The 24,285-nt window shown below is 36.4% G+C and overlaps 1 protein-coding gene across 1 annotated transcript in view; it reads right to left on the minus strand.

Moving 5' to 3' along the window:
* LOC145686026 (cilia- and flagella-associated protein 70-like) overlaps window positions 1–24,285 on the minus strand; it is a 142,445-nt gene that overhangs the window by 87,232 nt on the left and 30,928 nt on the right. Inside the window, exons 5-6 of the mRNA XM_081758876.1 lie at window positions 22,980–23,230; window positions 15,278–15,396 (exon numbers count right to left, since the gene is read on the minus strand). Coding sequence (XP_081615002.1) covers window positions 15,278–15,396; window positions 22,980–23,230 — 370 coding nt within the window. The remainder of the gene's footprint in view (window positions 1–15,277; window positions 15,397–22,979; window positions 23,231–24,285) is intronic.

The raw sequence follows: 24,285 nt of genomic DNA on the forward strand, positions 1-24,285 counted from the left end.
AAAATTTTCAGAGTTATATACAGGGTAGGATTCAAAAGTAATGAGCTTTCGTTCAAAAAGATAAATTTATTGAGCTGATCGGTACAATTGAGTAATAGTCTTCAAAATAGGCACCTTCTGCATCAATGCACTTCTGTAGGCGGCTTTTCCATGACTCAAAGGCTTCCCCGAAGGCCTGTTCCGGGATGGCTGCCTTAACATTTGCTTTAATGTCCTCGATGGAGTCGAAACGTTTTCCTTTCAGCGCTGATTTTAAGCGCGGAAACAAGAAGTCAGGAGGCGACAGGTCCGGACTGTAGGGAGGCTGGAGTACCACAGGAACTTTGATTCGGATCAGGTAATCGGTGACGATGAAGGCGGTTAGGCTGGGGGCGTTATCGTGGTGAAGCTTCCAGCTGTCCTTGATGTCCCTGCGCTTGCGCGCGACGCTTCTTTTCAGCCTTTTCAGGACTTCCTGGTAGTAAGCAGCGTTCACGTTCTGTAGGGACAAACTCGTAGTGGACGATCCCCGTCACTCCGAAAAAGGTGATGAGCATGGTCTTCGTCTTCGATTTGCTCATCCGCGCTTTCTTGGGACGGGGTGAGTTTGAGGTGTGCCACTCAGCACATTGTCGTTTTGTTTTTGGACCGTACTTCGTTCTTCAGTCAAAACTCTCTGCACAAGTTTCGCACAGACTTTCCGCATGTGCAAGTCCTCGGTAACAATGCGTTGCACCGTTGTCTCCGATAAGTTCAGGGCTTCTGCTACTTGGTAGAGACTCAAACGCTGGTCCGTGTTAAAAAACTCACGCACTCGCTGCACATTCACGTCACTACGGGCCGACGACTGGCGTTCAGACCGGGGTTCGTCAGTCACCTCTTCCCGGCCCTCACGAAAAGTCTTGTGCCACTTTTTGATTTGAGAATAGGACAGACACTCAGTCCCAAACGTATGTTGAAGCCTGGCGAACGTTTCGTATGGAGACTTGCCCAACCGGAAGCAAACTTTGATCGCGTAGCGTTGCTCTAACGAACTTTCCATATCGCCGTATCATGCACCACCGTATAGGCGCTACTGTTAAGGCCGATGCTACCGCTCCGAAAGCTGGGAGCCAACTGACCCGCGTTGCGCTGTGAAGTCAACACCCACCACCAGCGGAGCGCGCTGCAGGGTGCGCACGCGTCGTATAAGGTGAGGCTCATTACTTCTGAATCCTACCTTCTATTCGAGTCCTAGAGAATATTTCTCAAAACTTGTTTTTTAACAATTCTCAAATGTAAGTGTGTCAATGTACCTCTCAAAATTTGAGAGGAGTGCATCGATATCCTTATGTCCTATGAAAAGGGAATTGACCTTTGTACTCAGCCATTTAACCATATGATGTAGTAAAGCCCCATACTGGAAGACAAGTTAGGTTAATAACTGACCATACGGTAAGCACATGCTTATATATTGGCGGATAAGCGGACTACTTAAATTTACAACGATGTTTGAATCCTGGATTAACATTTACCATTTTTAGACAATTTTCGAATTTACGTGGTGATTCTATGTACTTCTCACAAATTTTGAGAAGGGAATATAGGATACACTCGCATTTTAGGAATGAGAATGAACCCAGTACTTAATCACATAATCATATAATGTGTTAAAACCTCATCAGAGAAGATAAATTCGGTCATTAACCGACACGTGGCGAACCCTTAGTAATTCTAGCATTTGATAATTGTTTACCCCAGAAAGGTATGAAACAGACCACCCAAATTTATAGCTATATATTCGAGTCCTGGAGAACTTCTATCAATTTTTTTTACGATTTCCAAATTGAAGAGGTTGTGTTATGTGTTCTTTCCTAATGTTGAAAGGAAACATCAATATACCTATATATTATGAAAGAGATTGGAAAATCTTTGCCCTAGTACTCATTCATATAACTATATAACATGATAAAACATCATCAAGCAGGACAAAGTAGATCAAAAACCTCTGAAAGTTTGATTTTGGGAATTTTTTCTGATAAAAGAGAGCAAGATGGATCATCCTAACTTACAGAGGTACATACCCCTTTTTCTATACCACCATACGTAAAATTTTTGAACTTAGCAATTTCCAAATTTATGAGGTGATCCTATGTGTCATTTTCAAAATGTTAAGAGACATGCGTCAATGTACTTATGTCCCATTGAAGAGAATAGACCCATGTATCAAATGTGTGATAATATAATGTAATAAACCTATATCAGATAGAACAAAATAGGTTAAATACCCTCAAATTTGGATTTTTTGACATCTTTTACCAATAAAAGGAAACGAGATGGACCACCAAAATTTACAGATTTACATATCATGGTTTTATAGTAGTATACTGAATTTTTAGATTTGTCAATTTGCAAATTTTAAGAAGTGTTTCTATGTATCTCTCCAGAAGTTAGAGGGATGGATCAACGTTCCAATTACCAAAATATAATGAGTTGATCGTAGGTCAGGAATCCAGGGATACAAAAGTTAGGCCAAGTGGTGCCATTACTACTATAGGACAATTGAACAATGGTGGAAGAAAAGCTCAGATTATTACTGTAATAAAAGCTGGGATAAGAGATCCAAGTTTAGGAATTAATTTAGAAACACTGGCTTATTCTAGATTCGATGTTCATTATTATTGCCCCTTTTCTCGAACTTAGATCAAAGAGTAGCAATAGGAATCACAGTTGAAATTATAAAACATTGAAATTTAACTTTTATTTGAATTAAACAAAACACCCTCGTTTTGACGCAGGTCAACCATTGAGAGTACCGTATTGTAGCGCCCCAGAGGATGGCCCGGAACTTCTGAGTGCTACAGAGCGGAAGGCGTCTAACGTACTTAGAACGCAGACTAAAGAAAATCCAGAAAACTGAGTATCAAGGGGTCGCCAGTCTGTGAAAGATGATATGGCAATGAAGTATAGGGCGCACAGACAACGTCCGACAACACGAGGCTTGCCCACACCAGCTCTACGAGAAGGCATGAACAAACCCCCCTTCCTCTTCTTGCTCCTGCGTATACCATAATCTAGAAATAGCTACCCTTAAATTAAACTTATCTAGCTACTAGGGACTTGCACTTGAACAACAACACTTAAAATGGAAAAGATTATTTATTATTTGATCAAAAGTTGGTATTAGGGCCATGGAAGCTTGATATAGAACAGGTACTTTATAACAGGTACATATACTATCATGCACGAGAACATATATTCGTATATTTATAAAAACAATAAAAAAAAAGTCATGCGTGAAAATATTCAGTTACTGATGCATGATTACATCAAAATTCTTGCAGCTATAAACAATTGAGGAGGGACAACCATCTTCACCTCCCTTGTATAATGATTGAAAGATTAACACACTTCATAATAATATGCAAGTTAGACTCTTACCAAATTCCAGAAGAATTGTCACTTCTGAAGATAATGAAAGAAATAGTTTAAATTTATTATGCAAAAGATAATATCGTATCATAATTGTTAATTGTTGTACACTGCAACTAGACTTCAAGGATAATAATATAGCTATAAGGTACTAGCCAGCGTATACCCACCATCGGGTGCGCGCCTACATGTGCACTATCCGAACATAAGTGCAAAACTCAGTATTAAAATTGTTACCACTAAGAAAAGGTATGCAATAAAATTATACACATTCATCTAATAACCCATTGAGACTGATTACCTGTTACTATGAGATTTACATTCCACATATGGGCATTCTGTGCCCTTTTCTTGATTGAACTGGCAACATTATGCTCCACCCCGGTGAGAGTGAAGCTGCCATGAACACTTGTAGCGTTAAGCTTGTTTATTCAACATTGTGATTCTTACCTGAGAATATGCACAAAGCATACCTACTAATGAATGATGCATGTATTCAGGATTGATGCTCAATAAGATAAGATAAGATGAAGACACTTTTGTGTAAACAACACAACTGCACTAAAATGCGAGTGGCCAACATTATATGGAGATTATAAGGGACACCTAGCACTGGTGAGAACACAAAACAGCTATTCGTGAAGTAGCACTGACAAATAGTAGAGGATACAGCTTACTGCAGCTATGAAGCAACATAAAAACAGGATAATTAAGTAGTGCACCACACTTGTAAACACAGTTCTTCAAAGAACACCATTGAAATGAGCTTGGAGAGATAGCTGGAGGATTCACTATTATTATGAGAAAGCACTGGCTAATATGCCACTTTCACTCAACTCAGAGAGCACTGAACATTATAAACACTAAAGAGGGCTTAGAAAAAGTAAGCTTTCGAAGAGCTTAACTGGGCCTGATAAATTAACAGGCTATATCAAAGATGAGCTTTAATACGCACAAACATGCTCAAACATAATTGAACATAACTAAAAACAACATACTCATCAAAAATGACGAATGTGGTTGCTACGAAGGCAACCTTTATCAGGAAAACACCTTTAAACTGCCCATCTTCATATAAGAAACACTAACACAACAGCATCTCATCTCACTACCAGTTGATCCTGAGCCAAGGCTGGGCGGAGCTAAACCAAAGGGGGCTCCAAGGTAATTCCTAAATAATGGAAAAAAAGTGTGAAAAACTCCAGAGAAATGTATTGTGGTGTAAAATAACATGTCCCAGAACTGCATTGTCGCTCGACTAAACACTGAGCGAGCGGCGGCGAAAATAACGGGTGGATTCTTCATGCTGCTCATTCACCTGGGCTATGGGCCACTAAAATGCCTCTAAATTATTCCAACTGAATATGCGTTTGGCATAAATCCTGCACCACTCTACAAGCTGCTTGTTAATAGACTAATACTGCTCACTTAAGAAACTGCACTGGTTCACAGCAACACATATGAAAGGATATTGGTTTGGAATAAACATGCTACTTGCTACTAAAATGCCATAAGTAGCTATAGAATCCAATACTTGGTACAGTAACAAGTACACTAGAATGTAAAGAAGCCACATTTTGTTGAAGTACATGTTTAAGTTCAAGGAAGTAGTGTTGTAGCAAATATATGAATGGGAATCAGCATTTAAGTCGTTTGTACGTGAAAACCAAGTTACTTCCTGGGAAGGTACATTGCTGATTCGTTACAATCCTTGTAAAGATCTGGACTCTAGATGATTCTGTGCTAGAGGTTGAATACATTGCTTCCTTCACTGATATGATACCGGACAGAGCGTGCATGGGGCGGGTTCCCACAGAAGTTTTTAGTGCTTCATTATGATTTCATACGTTATCACAACTAAGAAAAACTTCACGAAAATTGCCATTGTCGTATTAAATGGAGAATGTCACTAGGACGAACACAGAAACTTGAAATATAATTAATGGAAAGGCACACACTGACAGACAAAAACTTGTAGCTGTAACAAAACACGTGGGAGACCACTTGCTCATCTTTATAAATTCCTCTTGGAAATTGCACACCAAAATTATGATGAAAAAGTAACCGTAAAGCTTCACTTACACTCAATGTTGCTCTGTCAAAACTGTTGATTACTAATAAAAAGAGGATGGCTACGAGAGGCCTAGATTAACTATAATTTTAGGCTTCATTTTTACAGATATCGAGAAGCCATGCGGTACACAATCTCTTTCTTCGTAGTACCCCGGAAGTCACCCGCTCGTCTTCCCTCCACAGAAGCGGAAGTATCAATGTTGCCAGATCTTACAAAAGAGAGTTAACAATACTACTTAAAAATATTACCATTATAAAATAACACAATTACTAAGGGCACTACATCCTCGCCCTAGTTGAATAAAAAAAAAGAAACTTTGCTGTCAAAGTTTTTTTTTACAGGTAAGTGTTTACCAACAACTCCTGTCTTTTCTGTACAGAGCAGTTAAATAATTTTACATTATCTAAGTTTTGAGTACCAACCCATTCATTATTTAAATTTACTAAATCAACGGTATTGCTTTCCACACCAATTACCAAAAAAGGTCCGAGATATTTAACAAAAAACTTACTGATGGTTTTATCTAACAATGAGCTATGTTTACGATTTTTAACAAATACGAGGTCACCGATTTTAATCTCAGTGCCTGTTTGTTTTACCTTGGCTTCATTCTTCTTATGACTTTTCTTAGTATTCAATAACACATGTTGATGCCGAACGGCATGGTCTACATTACCAAATTCAGGAGGCCAATTTAGCTCCTTTTTAAAATTTTCCAAAGCTGAATGATTTAGAAAAAGTTCTGAAGGTTGCGTACCCTGTGGTAAGTGACACAGAGTTGTTCAACAGCGTTTGCACCTCAGATAAGTGTTGACTCCATTGAGTGTGATCATGACTTATAAATACCCTTAGTAACCTAGATATCTCTGAATGATAACGTTCCACCGGATTAGCTTTGGGGTTGTACGGACTCAAAAGTAAGTGATGTATACCATTCCTGCGACAAAAACGTCGCCAGAGGGACGAGAGGAACTGGGCGCCTCTGTCAGTTATGATTTCCTGAGGGATTGGAAAATGATAAAAGTATCTCCTAGAGATTATAGAAGTGATTTCCTTGGTGCTAGCATTCCTAACAGGGTATAATACAAGAAATTTACTGTAAACATCTAAGATAGATAATAATAATAATAATAACCATTACTTTTTGGTAACCTGCCAACGAGGTCCACACTCAACTTGGCATGTGGGCTGTCAGCATCCACATGGCAAATTTGATGTACAAAAATTTGAGATTTACTTTTAGTTCTAGCACAAGTTTCACAATCATTAATGAACCTAGCTATATCTCGTTTCATGTTCGGCCAGTGAAATAACTTTTTACAATGTAGATAACATTTGCGTGAGCCGAAATGAGCTTCCTTGTGAATTTCATCTATAACAATGTTTACTAGACTCTTAGGAATTATTAATTTCCAAGTATCATCTTGCTTAATATACACTAAATCTAAATGCTTACAAAAATTAGGATTACCCTTTTCCAGTTTAGCAGAACATCTAGCTACAAACTCATCAGAGGTTTGTTCTTCCAATAACAGCTTAACAAAAGAAGATTGACTTAAATTTCGAAATACAGCGTTTACTATGAAAGTAGAATTAATCGTATTCTCCTCGTCAGGAGGATTGCGTGAAATAATGTCTGCAATACGGTTCTCTGCTGAGGAGAGATGTTCAAACTTAAGGTTAAAATCTTGCAACTTTAATAATAGTCTGGTTGTTCTAACATCCAAATTTCTAATAGTTTTCAGATGAGTAATAGCTTTGTTATCTGTGTGAACAATTACCTCTTTTCCTAGAATGTAATCAGCAAAACGCTCGCATAAAAACACTACTGCTAATAGTTCAGTTTGAAAGATGGACAGAGATCTTTCCGTAGGTTTAATGCGCCTGCTGGCATACGAGATAACCTGAAAATCATCCCCTTCATACTGCCCTATATAGCCTCCAATGGCAATTATGGAGGAATCTGAGAACAAATGAAATGTCTTATTCATGTCTGGGAGCACTAAAGCTGGCGGAGAAACCAACGCTTTCTTTAGCAGTTCAAATGAATGCATCTGTTCAGGACCAAAGTGAAACTTTACGCCCTTACGCAATAAAGTTACCAAACTTTCGGCGATGTCTGCGTAATTGTGAATAAATTTCCTTCTCCAATTTGCTAGACCTAAAAATTGTCTCAATTGCTTACTATTCTTGGGAATTGGAAATCTTTGTATGGTTTCATTAAGTTTAGGATTAACTTTAACTTCTTTACCTGATATAATGTGACCTAAGAACAACAATTCGGAAAACATGAACTTACATTTCTGAAAATTTAAGGAAAAGTTTAAGTTATTCAAGGTATACAACACGAATTCCAAATGCTCAAAATGCTTACTGATAGAATCGGAAAAACAAAGTAAGTCATCTAGATAACAAGAAACAAAATGCTTAGTGCTTAAATCGAAAATGCTATTCATTACAAATTGAAATAGACTAGTGGCAGATTTAAGTCCCATGACTAAATATTTGAAGCAATATTGCCTACCTTCGAATAAAAATGCTGTTTTTTCATATGAATCTTCCTCTAAAGGCAAACAGTAATAACCGTCTCGGCAATCAAAAGAAGAGAAAACTACTGAACCTTTGAGACGTGCTAATATGTCTTGAATTGGCTCTACCTTAACATTAAAAGATACCACTTTAGTATTTAGATGTCTTAAATCTAAGGTGGGTCTTACTGATTGTTTGTCAGCTTTATAAACACAATGAATTGGATTGAGATAAGGAGATAACCTTTCTTCGATCACTCCCCACTCAAGCCATTTTTGAATGAGCTTTCTGAAAGGTTCCCGCATAGCATATGGTATGGGGTACGGTTTACATACAACAGGTTCGTTGTCTGTTAATTCTATCTTTAAAGGCTTAACCTTAGCAGGCCTAGGGCGTTCAGAAAACAATGATCTATAGCGAAGAAGTAGTTCCACTAATTTACTCTTAACTTCAGATGTTAAATCTGTTCTTTGGAAAATTGTATTTCGAATTTCACTTTAAGATACTAAGTAGTCTTCCTCTTTACTAACTTCCTGTATCAGAGGTTCAGATTCTACCGAACTAACCCAGAGAGAATTTAAATTTAATTTAACAGGTTTACCATCCAAATCATCCAACGTTAAGATTTGCTTTGAAAAATCAACTACACAATTATATTTGGTTAGGAAAGGAGTACCTAACAAGACGTCCGACTTCATTCCTTCTACAATAAAGAAAGGAATTTCTAAAACATGACCTGAAAATTCTAAATACAGTATTTTCTGTCCTTTGACATTATACTTTTCATCACCTACAAAAGATTGCAATGTTACATTTCTAGCCGGAGATAACTTAGCATTAAGCAACGTTTCTACAATTCTTTTCCAAACACCAAAGTTTAATAAATTAGCTTCACAACCACTATCTATTATACATGAAAGAAAGATACCGGCTATTTTACCTGATAAGAATGGGGATTTGATAAAAGAACCAACATCATCATTATCTAAAGATTCACTCTCTTTCAAAATGAAAAACACATTCATGGGCTTTTGGGTATACCAAGTGCCATTACATCTATTGGAAAAATTACCTTCTGGCCGCTGAATTTCAGTTTGGCGGACTCCAGGCGACCATTCGGGAGCCTGCCTCACTGGTTTAACGCAGTGCTGCATTGAGCATAAGGCTCGGAAGAGGTGGAAGTGGTTGCACCAACCTCAGTATAGCTACTTCTAAGGTTAGGACAATGAGCGCAAGCACAAGGTGCTACTCTTGATTCAAATTGATCACATGAATTAACTAAACATTGAGCCACAGAGCTATCAGTATGGTCAGAGTGAACATTGTTCTGATTCTGATTTCTTACATTTGCTCGTCTTACATTACCATTATTTGGCCTACCCCTAGGGCGATTGTTATTATTATTAGCAAAATTATTGGTATTTGGCCTAAAATTACTATTATTGCTTCGTTTGTTAAACCAAAACTTTTTCTTATTACTATTGTAATTGGCATTAGGTTGCTTATTATCAATATAATCTTTAACACTAGGGTAACTAGTTTGAACCCATTTGTCCTTGGTTTGCGCCTTGCCTTGCTTATCATTAACTTGAACTGAACTAACCTGATCAACAACCGGTTCCTTGTCTACGACTGTAGCCAAGTTTACGTCAAAATGAACATTACGTTTCTTATTTTTGCTAGGATAATTATCTGAGTCTAATCCAACCTTACGCTTGGTACCTACAGATTCTAGTGAAATCAATGGACAATTCAATAACTTGGACTTGTCAGGAATTTCAAGTCTCATTAACCGTGCAGCTAGTTCTGACACAGAGGAAATATCCACTTGACTCAGAGTAAACTGATATTCCTGAGGTAAGGTATCAATAAGGTAGTCTACCAACTCTTCTTGAGGAATATTCCCTTTAAGCATTCTAATACCTTTGGACAGCTTCCACACGAACTCTGAAGCCTTACCGTGAACATTAGGATTGTACTTTGTAGACAGTAGATATCGCAACTGGGCCCTACACACCTTAGGATTAAGGTACTGTGCAAGAAACAAACGTTTGAAATCATCGTATGAAAAGATTTGATCTTTAACCTGAGAAATCCAGCAAGCAGCTGACTCTTTCATAGACCTAACTGCAACCAAAATCTGGTACTCAGGGGACAAATTGGCTAACTTAAAGTTTTGCTCTAATTGCTGAAGGAAATCTAAAGGCGAAATTTCTAACACATTTCCTGTAAATTCGGGAAAGTGACTAAGATCGGATAATTTTAATGACTTTTGACATTTATTGGACGAATAGGAAACAGCCAGTATGGGACAATTATCAGCCCCTAGACAGGAACTGGGCATGTTCTCTCTCAACATTCCACAACAACCAGGATTAACATTATTCGCATTAGCAAGTGACACACCAGGAACCTTATTCACACCTACTGTGCACGAGGAGACTACAGGTTTTATAGAAATGCGACTGCTAACTCCAGAGAAGTTCCTATCCCCACTGTCTAACTGACCTCTATTCTGCGAAAAGCATGAATGAGTACAACAAGCGTGGCTTGGAGCATGAGAGAATGAAGTGTGAGTATTATTACCACTATTAATCCTGTACGTATCAGTAACGACATCTAAACAAGAGGATGGAAAACAAGATGTAGTAACAAATGAAGTGGTTCCCATTAATGGGGTGGAAACAACCACCGGCACCTTCGGAATGGTGTCATAGGAGTTACTTCTAGTATGAGAAATTCCCAAAAAACGGTCCACATCTTCAAAATGCCTAGGTTCCACATTTATAACTGAACCAGTCTCTTCACCACTTTCTTCTTCTTCATCTTCACCTTGTTCAAATAAACTATCCAATTTCTGTTTCAACACCTCAAGGTCTTCCCTCATATTAAGACATGAATTAGTATTACGCTGAATTTCCTGCATCTGATTAGCCAAACTATCTAATTGACGCTTACTAACGCTGTTGTCCTTCAAGACATTTAGTAATGCTTCTTCTTGAGAGGCTAGATTTTCATTAACAACTTCAATTTGATGGGTAAGTTCTACAGTATTATTCTCCAAACGATTACTTAGAGAAGTAATTCTGTCATCCTGTTCCTTGAGATGACGATCAACAGTTTCTTTTAAACTAGACGCTTCTTTATTTATAGCTACCTTTACTTGGGAAACCTCTTTATTTACCACCTCAGACATTTCACCAATGACCACTATTTTTACCTGCGAGACTTCTTCGGTTACGGTGGCTTTCATCACTGAGACTTCTTCAGTTACTGCCACCTTTATTGAGTCTATTTGACTAGAAAGCTGAGACATCAATTCAGCAAAGTTGGAGGTATCACTACCTTTTTCACTAATGGTATCATCCTGATTCCTAGTAACTACGACTATAACATTTGAATCTCCATTCTCAGTGGAATCATTTATTGACCTACTGGGTTGTGCTACACATTTATTACAATCCCAGAGGACTTCAGGTTTACTTCTCTCACTAAATTCCTCTTCTGTTAACTCGGTGCAATGTCTACAGTACCAAGTGTTACAGGAGGTACACTCTAACAATGTGCCGGCATGGCCACATTGTCGCGTTTTCTTTTTATTCTTGTTCATTGTGACACTAATAGTTCAACACAATAAAAGAAAGAAATAAAGTTCACTATATTAGCACTACACAATACTGTTTATATATATATATATATATATATATATATATATATATATATATATATATATATATATATATATATATATATATATATATATGAACACCAATTCATGAAGATGGGGAACCCGTAACCCTTGCACTCCTGTTCCGTCTCAACAGCGATTTAACAGCCTTGCTTTTTTTTTTTTTTTTTTAGGAACCACATTACTACATCAAACCAGAAATAATATTCAAAAGAATCTCAAAGAATATTTAACTATAAAGTATGACGCGCTGACGTAGAGAATGTTTACCTGCTTTCCATGGCCAACACAACTAAATAAACCAACTAATAACACGTGATAATTGACTCATAAACACAAGAACAGAATCAAGATTTCCAGGCACCTTAACGTAAGTTATGACTAACAAGAACCGAAATAGTCAATACCAATGAAAAAGAACGATCCAGCAAAGAACCTAGCTAAGGGGAGCCAGAGCAATGGTATGAGAAAGGGATCAGAAGATTTCAGCTGAAATCCTGGGTGAAGGTCGCCAAAAACCTACACACCCTGTAGCGCCCCAGAGGATGGCCCGGAACTTCTGAGTGCTACAGAGCGGAAGGCGTCTAACGTACTTAGAACGCAGACTAAAGAAAATCCAGAAAACTGAGTATCAAGGGGTCGCCAGTCTGTGAAAGATGATATGGCAATGAAGTATAGGGCGCACAGACAACGTCCGACAACACGAGGCTTGCCCACACCAGCTCTACGAGAAGGCATGAACAAACCCCCCTTCCTCTTCTTGCTCCTGCGTATACCATAATCTAGAAATAGCTACCCTTAAATTAAACTTATCTAGCTACTAGGGACTTGCACTTGAACAACAACACTTAAAATGGAAAAGATTATTTATTATTTGATCAAAAGTTGGTATTAGGGCCATGGAAGCTTGATATAGAACAGGTACTTTGTAACAGGTACATATACTATCATGCACGAGAACATATATTCGTATATTTATAAAAACAATAAAAAAAAGTCATGCGTGAAAATATTCAGTTACTGATGCATGATTACATCAAAATTCTTGCAGCTATAAACAATTGAGGAGGGACAACCATCTTCACCTCCCTTGTATAATGATTGAAAGATTAACACACTTCATAATAATATGCAAGTTAGACTCTTACCAAATTCCAGAAGAATTGTCACTTCTGAAGATAATGAAAGAAATAATTTAAATTTATTATGCAAAAGATAATATCGTATCATAATTGTTAATTGTTGTACACTGCAACTAGACTTCAAGGATAATAATATAGCTATAAGGTACTAGCCAGCGTATACCCACCATCGGGTGCGCGCCTACATGTGCACTATCCGAACATAAGTGCAAAACTCAGTATTAAAATTGTTACCACTAAGAAAAGGTATGCAATAAAATTATACACATTCATCTAATAACCCATTGAGACTGATTACCTGTTACTATGAGATTTACATTCCACATATGGGCATTCTGTGCCCTTTTCTTGATTGAACTGGCAACATTATGCTCCACCCCGGTGAGAGTGAAGCTGCCATGAACACTTGTAGCGTTAAGCTTGTTTATTCAACATTGTGATTCTTACCTGAGAATATGCACAAAGCATACCTACTAATGAATGATGCATGTATTCAGGATTGATGCTCAATAAGATAAGATAAGATGAAGACACTTTTGTGTAAACAACACAACTGCACTAAAATGCGAGTGGCCAACATTATATGGAGATTATAAGGGACACCTAGCACTGGTGAGAACACAAAACAGCTATTCGTGAAGTAGCACTGACAAATAGTAGAGGATACAGCTTACTGCAGCTATGAAGCAACATAAAAACAGGATAATTAAGTAGTGCACCACACTTGTAAACACAGTTCTTCAAAGAACACCATTGAAATGAGCTTGGAGAGATAGCTGGAGGATTCACTATTATTATGAGAAAGCACTGGCTAATATGCCACTTTCACTCAACTCAGAGAGCACTGAACATTATAAACACTAAAGAGGGCTTAGAAAAAGTAAGCTTTCGAAGAGCTTAACTGGGCCTGATAAATTAACAGGCTATATCAAAGATGAGCTTTAATACGCACAAACATGCTCAAACATAATTGAACATAACTAAAAACAACATACTCATCAAAAATGACGAATGTGGTTGCTACGAAGGCAACCTTTATCAGGAAAACACCTTTAAACTGCCCATCTTCATATAAGAAACACTAACACAACAGCATCTCATCTCACTACCAGTTGATCCTGAGCCAAGGCTGGGCGGAGCTAAACCAAAGGGGGCTCCAAGGTAATTCCTAAATAATGGAAAAAAAGTGTGAAAAACTCCAGAGAAATGTATTGTGGTGTAAAATAACATGTCCCAGAACTGCATTGTCGCTCGACTAAACACTGAGCGAGCGGCGGCGAAAATAACGGGTGGATTCTTCATGCTGCTCATTCACCTGGGCTATGGGCCACTAAAATGCCTCTAAATTATTCCAACTGAATATGCGTTTGGCATAAATCCTGCACCACTCTACAAGCTGCTTGTTAATAGACTAATACTGCTCACTTAAGAAACTGCACTGGTTCACAGCAACACATATGAAAGGATATTGGTTTGGAATAAACATGCTACTTGCTACTAAAATGCCATAAGTAGCTATAGAATCCAATACTTGGTACAGTAACAAGTACACTAGAATGTAAAGAAGCCACATTTTGTTGAAGTACATGTTTAAGTTCAAGGAAGTAGTGTTGTAGCAAATATATGAATGGGAATCAGCATTTAAGTCGTTTGTACGTGAAAACCAAGTTACTTCCTGGGAAGGTACATTGCTGATTCGTTACAATCCTTGTAAAGATCTGGACTCTAGATGATTCTGTGCTAGAGGTTGAATACATTGCTTCCTTCACTGATATGATACCGGACAGAGCGTGCATGGGGCGGGTTCCCACAGAAGTTTTTAGTGCTTCATTATGATTTCATACGTTATCACAACTAAGAAAAACTTCACGAAAATTGCCATTGTCGTATTAAATGGAGAATGTCACTAGGACGAACACAGAAACTTGAAATATAATTAATGGAAAGGCACACACTGACAGACAAAAACTTGTAGCTGTAACAAAACACGTGGGAGACCACTTGCTCTTCTTTATAAATTCCTCTTGGAAATTGCACACCAAAATTATGATGAAAAAGTAACCGTAAAGCTTCACTTACACTCAATGTTGCTCTGTCAAAACTGTTGATTACTAATAAAAAGAGGATGGCTACGAGAGGCCTAGATTAACTATAATTTTAGGCTTCATTTTTACAGATATCGAGAAGCCATGCGGTACACAATCTCTTTCTTCGTAGTACCCCGGAAGTCACCCGCTCGTCTTCCCTCCACAGAAGCGGAAGTATCAATGTTGCCAGATCTTACAAAAGAGAGTTAACAATACTACTTAAAAATATTACCATTATAAAATAACACAATTACTAAGGGCACTACAACTAGTGCTGCTTCTTTAGAAAGGAAATGTGTTCATAAAATAGAAAAGGCAAAGTAAAAAAATGAAGTCTATTTTTATACTTATGTATTTTAAGTTTTACCTGTACTTAGAAAAACAAGCTCTATTTTGTATGTGCATTAAATTGAACCATTTTTTCGTTTTTATTACATCTCGTTTTTCCACACGTTTACCATTCGGAAACCAAATATCTTCCAGATGCTGTAAAGGAAGAGTTGCTATATTTATCATACCAAAGCGTTATACGCAATGCAAAAATTATAAATCCACTTTTGTATATACAGGGTGTTTCAAAAAACACTGCCATCGTTTGGGAGGTGATATGTGACATCAAGACAAGACAAAAAGTATAGACCAACTTGAGTGCACAAATGCTTCCTTTCGGAGTTATAGGCTGCTGAAAAAAAAAGAACTTTAAAGGTCCATAGCTTCAAAATTACGAAACCTACCGTAGTCGAGTCGGAAGTTCAGTTAGGAATTAATATGTGCCCTATCCTAATATCCAAGTTTCAGAATTCTGTGGTACCTCAGCAGCCATTTTTATAGAGCTAGTTGGTGAGTACTTCTAATTATATGCCCATAGACAAACTGCAGGTATAACAATTGTTGCGTGAATATCTTAGGATTCTGAAATATGTATTTTTGGATAGCGCACATATTAGTTCCTAAATTAAGTATTGACTCGACTACGGTAGGTCTCATAGTTTTGTAACTATGTATCTCTAAAAGTTCAGTTTTTCATGTTTTCGGCAAGCTATAGCTCCGAAAGGAAGCATTTGTGCACCCAGGTTGGTCTATACTTTTTGTCTTATTTTGGTGTCACGAACCATTTCCCAAACGTTGCCAGCATCTTTTTAACTATGAAAACGGACGTACTGTAAAATTTCCTAAGTAGCTATTGCAACAGATCATATTTAAAACTTTATCAGCTAAATTTATTGTGCAATGAAAACGCAATAAAATATACAACAATAATTGGTTTCGGTAGATTATGGTATTCTTTGTATAAAATAAAATAAAGTGAAGAACATTCATGAAATGATTATTTTACATAGAAATAGCATTTTTCTTACAAGAAAAAGTATTATTTAATCTAACGGAACTTTTGAGAAAAAAACAATGAATACCATTTCTGTACAAAATAACAAGAACATATCGTTTGTAGAAATACTTTCTAAACTCAATTCATAGACATAGCTGTGTCTCTATTCCTTTTGGATTTCAATAAAAGTTTAACATATGAATGTTTGAGCATTGACATAACCATGAAGGTTAATATAGCAGTATTACCTGACCAGGATAGTAGTGCTGATTTTGGAGGGTTCACTGATGTGTTTACTTCAGGTACTGGGCGAACGCGGTGAAACAAGGAGTGGAGAGTTCTACTTGTGTGTATCCAACGGCTTTTCAAAGTTGCAGGTTAGATGTTATAAGTAGCCTCATGTTTGCGTTTAACAAAAAACGTCATAAATTATATACTTATTATTGAATGTAGGAATGGTTTGCCATTTCTGTACTAACGGAGACGTATTGTGGGTTGCAATATATGCATGTAAATACCAATGCAAAAACAACATAGCACAATTGACAATTCAGCGATCTTCTACCATGCATTAAATAGATTGTACAAAAGATATTCGATTTGATTATAAAACAAGAACAACTTGTAAAAGGCAGGAATTACGATTCAGTGACTAACAGACTAATTTAAGGTTGATAGTTTAGAGTTTTACAACTTGGATGCTACGAGATTTTTTTGTTAGAAATTCAGAATTTTAAACGAATGAATAACTTGTTATAAAACAATACTAAATATCCTTATTAATTATCATTCAGTGCAGTAGCTGAGTGATCGACATGTCATTTCTACAATTTAATATGTGGAGTGTTTAATATGTGGAAAGAAAGTAGTGAATATGCGTCGTACAGAGGCGTACCTACCGTATTCCTTCTCAAAACTTTGCAACTTTTTAAATAATGTACTCGTTTTATCTGCGTCAGGAGCACTCCATCTAATCTTTCAACATTGGATACCCCTACCAAAAATTTCTATTGGTGGGCGCCTGGTGTCATAGTAAATTTGTGTATATTCATGAGATATCGCCATTGTTCAAAGGTTGCAAAGCACTGGTTTTGAGAATTCCGGAATATCTTCTAAGTTTAAATCAAGTTACAGATAGGCTTAACAAATTTTACAGTAATCGTGTGTGTATTTTAAATGTATGTATGGCAAATAGATTTTGGTCTTTAGTTTCAGCCAGAAGAGAACTCAAATACATTTTCACTCTAGAAATGTGAAAGTCATGTTCGCTGATCTATTAATAAATAAATTAAGAAATAAACAGTGGGTAGATCGTGTGCCTTTGGTATACATGGTTTCAGGTTGGATTCCCGGTGGCGAACACGAAAAATTTAATTTTACAATCATTCACTTTCATTAACTATCCGTTTCCTTTAACATAAGGGACGTATCCATGGGACGATAATCTAAAGAATTTCATTTTCTAGAAATCCGAACCCATCAAAGAGGAAAGAAAGTGAAGAAGAAGTAAATGGGTTATGAAGTTGGAAAGCTTTCCTTTCGTGATTGACTTGTAAAATTAGATTAACAAGGATATGTTAATCAAATGTGTATCTTCCTTTTAATATCATTATCGAAATCGAGTTCTTTGGTAGAGTTGGAATAAACGCATTTGATAACACATGAGTAAATGGCTGGTGTAAGCGGAAGTATTGTTTCATCATATAATAAATTCACAACTTTTATTTAAGAGAACAGAAATCCTCCCTGGACTCCCTTTGAATTTATCTCTGGTTCTAGCACTCAGGTGAAAATAATTTATTTTACTGTCTTCACATACAGTGTAATTTTGAATCTTGGGAGCCTAGTGTTATTTTTGTATATATCTTTCTAGACATAATAGTGTTAATACGCTTTTCTATTGAACATATTTTTAATTCTATTAGTCGATTGATTTGAATGGACAAAAGCACAAGATGCCTATAGTATCAGATATACGGTCTTCTTTAACGAAACCTGCTTTCCCAGCCTCTCTGAAATACCTTGTATTGTTATCCACAGATGTAATTCAAACAAACGTAAATCCTCTTTAACCAGCTGTGATCTTTATTTAACCTCTTCAGTGCGTAATTTTCAGATGCGAACCGCTGTTAAAAGTGTACCGATAGTTTTTTGAGGACTTTGGATGTTGATTCTAAATCTGTTTCAAAATCATTTACATCAAAATCACTAATTGATAACTCTTTCTCGATGTCAGCATCGTTGAAATATCGTTTTGAAGCCATTACTGTACTGTCTGCTCTCAAACAAAACAAAGAATGAAAACTATATTTGACGAAGCCCAAACTCTATTTTAATTTCTTTCTTTTTTTCGTCTTCTTCTTTTAATTAAACAACAATTGAAACCAGCTGAGCGCAAACTCGCTAAATATTGTCGGGATAACATTACTCATACTATGGGCAAGTATATTCGCCATACGCAATACAAAAGAGCCATAGCAAAATGAAAGCGTATATATATGCCACCCACACTGAAGGAGTTAAGTCAAATATTAAAATGAGAAACGTATGGTTGCAGAAAAATGGGTGACTCTTTCCTTAAATTATCATTTTATATTTATTTTTAAAAAATGTGAATTTACGTACTTAACATTAACACTACCTACTTCAAGAATTGGTGTAAGAAGCGACCGCGTGATTTTCTACCAATTGTTTTATCTTCGAGCATTGAGGTAACACATACCCTCTACGTAATCTCGTCAGTAACTTCGGAACGAGTCGAATCGACAATTTTAATTCAGTTTCCTTTGCCATATAGAGAGGCTGATTCTTTTTACAGTTCGCAGCAAAAAATCTGCAACATGAGCATGTAAGTTTATTGTGAAACTACGAATAACAGCTCAGGGAATCAACATAACGTCTAAGTGGCACGAATCACGCCAGAAGAAACTTAGGCGTCCTCCCATCAACACTTATTTTGGAGCAAAAGACTTCGTCATTTCACAATAAATTTACATGCTCATGTTGCAGTTTTTTTGCTGCAGACTGTAGAACATTGAGATCAATTTACTAACCAGGTCTTACTAAATAATTATCGAGGATGTGTATACTTTTATGGGTGCCTTAAAATGGTCTGGAAATAACTTCAGAAATTGTATTTGTCTTAACTTGAATATATGTCTGAAATGGTTTATTACAAACAAAATTATAAGAAGTGTGATAGATTAATTGTAAATTAACTATAATATTTTCCATAAGTAGAAGCTTTGCTTTGTATATGCTTAAACACAGTTACAGTTTCGCCAACTAACACGTATGTAGTTTTTTATGTGAATATATTGTTTTGCTCAGCAAATAGTTTGTTTGTGTTTAAATTAACTGGTTAGTAATACTGATTTTTACATTTTAGTTACAAAATTGACCGTCTGCATTCGTTTGCTGATCGGAATACACATGATAGTGTGTTATACTTCATTGTAATTGTCACGTCTTCTCTTTGTATCAAATGAAATGGTAACCTGAAATTTTCTTCTGATTCTATATTCATTGTCCTCTGTGGTCGAATTGGAAATTAGTTACTACCGGTATACTAAACAAGTAAAAATAAACAACAGCAAAAGGGAATTAGGTGTTTGGTAAATACTGTTTAATAAAATCTATTTTATTCAGCTCACGTAATACAGTATAAACTACAAACTGTGTATACTTAGATATTCCTTATATATAAGCTTCAATTTGATATTTCTTTAGGTTTGCATGATTTGAAATTTTATTCTATTACTGGTATGCCATATCGGCTAATATGAGCTTAATTTGACGACTGAATACCTTACAAATATAAATAAAGGAATAGCTTGAATGATTGCGGGATTCTCTGGACGGAGATTGAAGAGAACAATGGAAGAAATCTTCAAAGAAATATGGTTCCAATAAAGTGTTCGTTTAACAGTTAAAAGTGCAGGAAGCATTCATACAAAATATTAGACACTTAAAGTACAAGTAAATGAAATCTTAACAAATCGAGTAAATTACATCAGTAATAAAATATCAATATCAATTGAATCAAATAAGAAACAGAATAAAAATTTACGTATAATTTTTTAATTTTTAATATGGTACTGATATAGACAAATCGTTTGCACGTTACCATTTATCAAAAAGTAAGTGGATTTAACGGATATGGATTTCTTTGTTTCCCGAATAGCTGCCGTTAATATACGTAGCTCTCAGATACAGAAAATACTCTTTCCAATACAAGTAATTTTGTGACCGTCTTTAGACTACTCGATCACAGTTTTCTTGATGAAGGATGAACTTGAATCCCTCTATGTTACCGAAATCTTTGTCCAAATTGCTCGTTTAATTCAGAAGCCTTGGGAAAAGGACCAAAGAGTGCATTTTGCTGATTACTGTACGCTTATTTCTCAACTATCTTCTGGAGATAGTTCCAAAGTATATATTTCGGATATTAGCATGGGGAGGTATAGGAAATTGACACGATGTTTCCTTTCCAGTGTGGGCTTCTGACTCATCGGCTCAGTAACCTATTATGCTTCTCGTTCAGTGTCTCCTAGGGCTACCCTCAAACTTTAGGAACCAGATTTGGGAGACATAAAATTGAGAGACACTTATCAAAATATAAGAATCATAACTGGGATTGTAACATTGAGATGCACACTTCTTAGTTGGAATTGTTTTAGATGAAGTCGCTTGAGGATTTCTTAGCTTAACTTGCGTTGGGCCACTTTTCAAAATTTTGAATATAGTGTACTTGGAAACCATGATCTTGAGAGATATCCTTCTTACTTTGAATTATCTTCAATTAGTTCTAAGTTGTGTAATACTAGTCTAACACATTCGTGAGAATGATTTTATTCTGTTTGATGTTAGGTATCGTCATAGGCGCCGACTTGAAGAAAATATTGGGGGGGGGGTCCAAACAATGAATAAATATATAATCATATTCAGCCGTTTTCTACCAACTGCTGGATAAAGGCCCCCTTCCCTCCACATCACGGTCTGGTGTATCCGCTCCGCTGCTAAATTCATGACCTATGTCAAATTTGTGTAAACGCATTAAAAAAATTCAAGTTCAAATTCTGGGAACTTCACTGCACTACATTGATCTTCACTTCTCATATCAGTGTTACCATAATCTTGGTTGAAGCTTCAGTGCTCTATTAACCCTTTTAGGATTTTTAGTAACTTTTGTTACCATGGTGCACTATTGTCTTTGACCTATTATTTAGGTTCTATAACAGGTACTTAAAACGTTCTTGTATTAGTCAAGTCAAGGATGGACTAAAGAACATCCCAGATGCATTTTGGAACCGGATGGTCAACTTGGCTGCGCCAAGTGGGGGCGGAAGGGCGTGACTTTTTACTTTTTCTTAAGGCAAATTTCAAAAATCTTTCACGCCTTAAGTTTTCACGATATCTGATTGGAATTGTATGTATCTTTGGATATTTCTCAAATTTTTTGAGATCTCTACGTGAAGCCGAGTCCGGACACGAGGGGCGCAAATGTTCCGAGGGGCTGATTTTTAAAGTAAAATTTCAGTTTTCCCGATTTTTCCGGTTCAAAAATACGATACTTACATGTGGGTGGCACCGTTGGAAAGGGCTTGTTATACTAAAGAAAATAACGTTTAAGCCATGACTCTAGGTTAAATAGTAATGACGCAGAAAATTTTTATAATAAGTATATACGTATATGTGTGTATAAAGACAGCCTAAATTCAGACTTTCAACAATTTTTCTGTCCTTTGATTTTAAGATACAAGATTGGAATTTTTCACACGTATTATGTACATAAAATGTATTATTAAAAAAAAAATCAGATCCCTTCGTCAACCCAGCCTAGGCCAGAGGGGCAAAATGTTTTGGTTGGATTTGCAAAAATACTTCTGAGTTTTTCCCTAATTATCTGGTTCAGGTGTATGATACGGACATGTGAGTGATAACGTTGGAAAGGGTTTATTATAATGAAGAAAATGGCGTTTGAATCATGACTCAAGGCTAAATAAGAATGACGCAGACGTACATTTTTTAAATATTTTATACCTAGGTATATATATTTATATACATATATGAAAAGATGGGTCACCTTCAGACTTTCAAAAATTTCTCCCGACCTCAGTTTTCAAGATACAACAACGAAATTTTGCGTACGTATTATGTACATAACAAGATATTTTTTAAAAAGATTCAGATCCCTACGTGAACCCAGGCCCGGGAGAGAGGGGCACCAAAATTTCGATTTTTTTTCGAAAAAATTCATGATTTTTTTCAGTTTTCTTGTTTCTGGTGTATAATACGACAAGAGAGTGATACCGTTGGAAAGCATGATTTATCCTGAGAAAAACGAGGCAAGAACCGCGATCCTACGATAAATAGTAAGGAAGCAGTAGCTGTTTGAGTAAAAGTCTAAAATTTACCTCAGAAAGTAGAAATTATAAAAGCGTTAAACGCCGATTTGAAAACGGTGCTTTTTATCGAATAAGAAGGCTGTTTCTAGTATTGAGTTAAAGGCACGACGTAATTTACGACAGAAATTCTTGCTTCTTTTTGGTAATTCTTTCTCAACTGGATTATAATGGGGGGAGGGGGAGCACCTAACCTTTAAATATTGGGGGGGGGGCAAAAGTGCCCTGTTCCCCAAAGTCGGCACCTATGGGTATCGTTTCCCTAAATTTGTGTCCAATCATTTAAATTATTCTCACTCTTCACAATCTATAACACATCAAAATACACTACTACTTACATGTGTATGCATTGGTAATGCAACTCCAAGAGAATACGTGTATGCTTCAGTCATTCTGGGCAACAAGTTATACATGGACTCAACACTGAGAGAAAGCACATTTGACTCTTTCACTAATTCTGGAGCCAACAGTGGTGCACTGGTAGTTAGTTCAACATTTATACGAGGCAAATCAGGCCAAACAACCATGTCATATGACGGTGTTGGGGTTTGACGCTCGAGAATCACAGTTTCTAGAACTTTGGTTTCTCCTGGCAGAAGGAAGTGTTATTAATGCAAATTAAGTACTTGACTAATTCATACTAACATGCTGGTATAATGTTTATGTTATAATATCTCACAGAACATACGTTAATTAACCCTTTAAATAAATGTGAGAGTGTCAGTCAAATCACTCTACTATTTATCATACAATGTAATGTTGATAAATGCTTGCATCATCTTTATTTTTCTAGCCCATTGATTTATGTGTGGCCTTATTTTTGTTTCTTTCTAATAAATTGGAATTTAGTGGTTTAAGTAATTATTTTCTTCACATCTACTTAAATGTGCTTTACTATATGAAAATTAGAGAATCGCCGTAGCTCAGTGGTAGAGTGTTCACCTTTGGTGCGTGGGGTCCCTGGTTTGATCCCAGTTTGCACCACGTGGGCTTTGTCGCAGACAAGCACGGTGTGCGTGGGTTTTCTTGGGGTTCTTCCGTTTCCTCAAACTTTCTTCACTTTACCATTTAATTCATTTCTCATCATCACTGTCTCCTTTAGCTTACATGGCTTAAACGTGAGACGTAAAACTGACCGATATATGAAAATTATTTTTATATATAATTTTAATATTTAGTAATAACAAATCAAAAATATTCAATTTTTATATAATGCAAATACACTTTGACAAATCAAGAGACATTTAAGTACACTTCAGGAAGGAGACAAAAACCCAGTAGAATTAATTTACTGCAGTTTCTGCTAATTTCAAAACAAAACGCAAAAATAAATCTCAATATAGAACAATCGGCCAGAATGAGAAAAAATGGCCTAGGTATACAGACAGCGTCGAATAACACCAGTAAGGTTAGTGTAAAGGGACAAATTTCGCAGATAGATGTCACTACAGTCTTCGTATCTCTCTCATGTATTTTTTACCTTTTACGAAAATTTACAACTTCTCTTACAAACCTCAACCTAGGGTTTTCAAATTTTTAGAGAAGGAACTTCATAACCTATCGAAGGCAACAATCCGTGCCGATTTCTTATTTAGAATTTTGTTCATTGTTGAAATAGTTTAATTGTTGAAATTGGATATCCAA

This window comes from Thermobia domestica, chromosome 5 (assembly GCF_964235325.1).
Source record: "Thermobia domestica chromosome 5, izTheDome1.hap1.1, whole genome shotgun sequence".
In the NCBI taxonomy this organism is placed as follows: Eukaryota; Metazoa; Arthropoda; class Insecta; order Zygentoma; family Lepismatidae; genus Thermobia; species Thermobia domestica.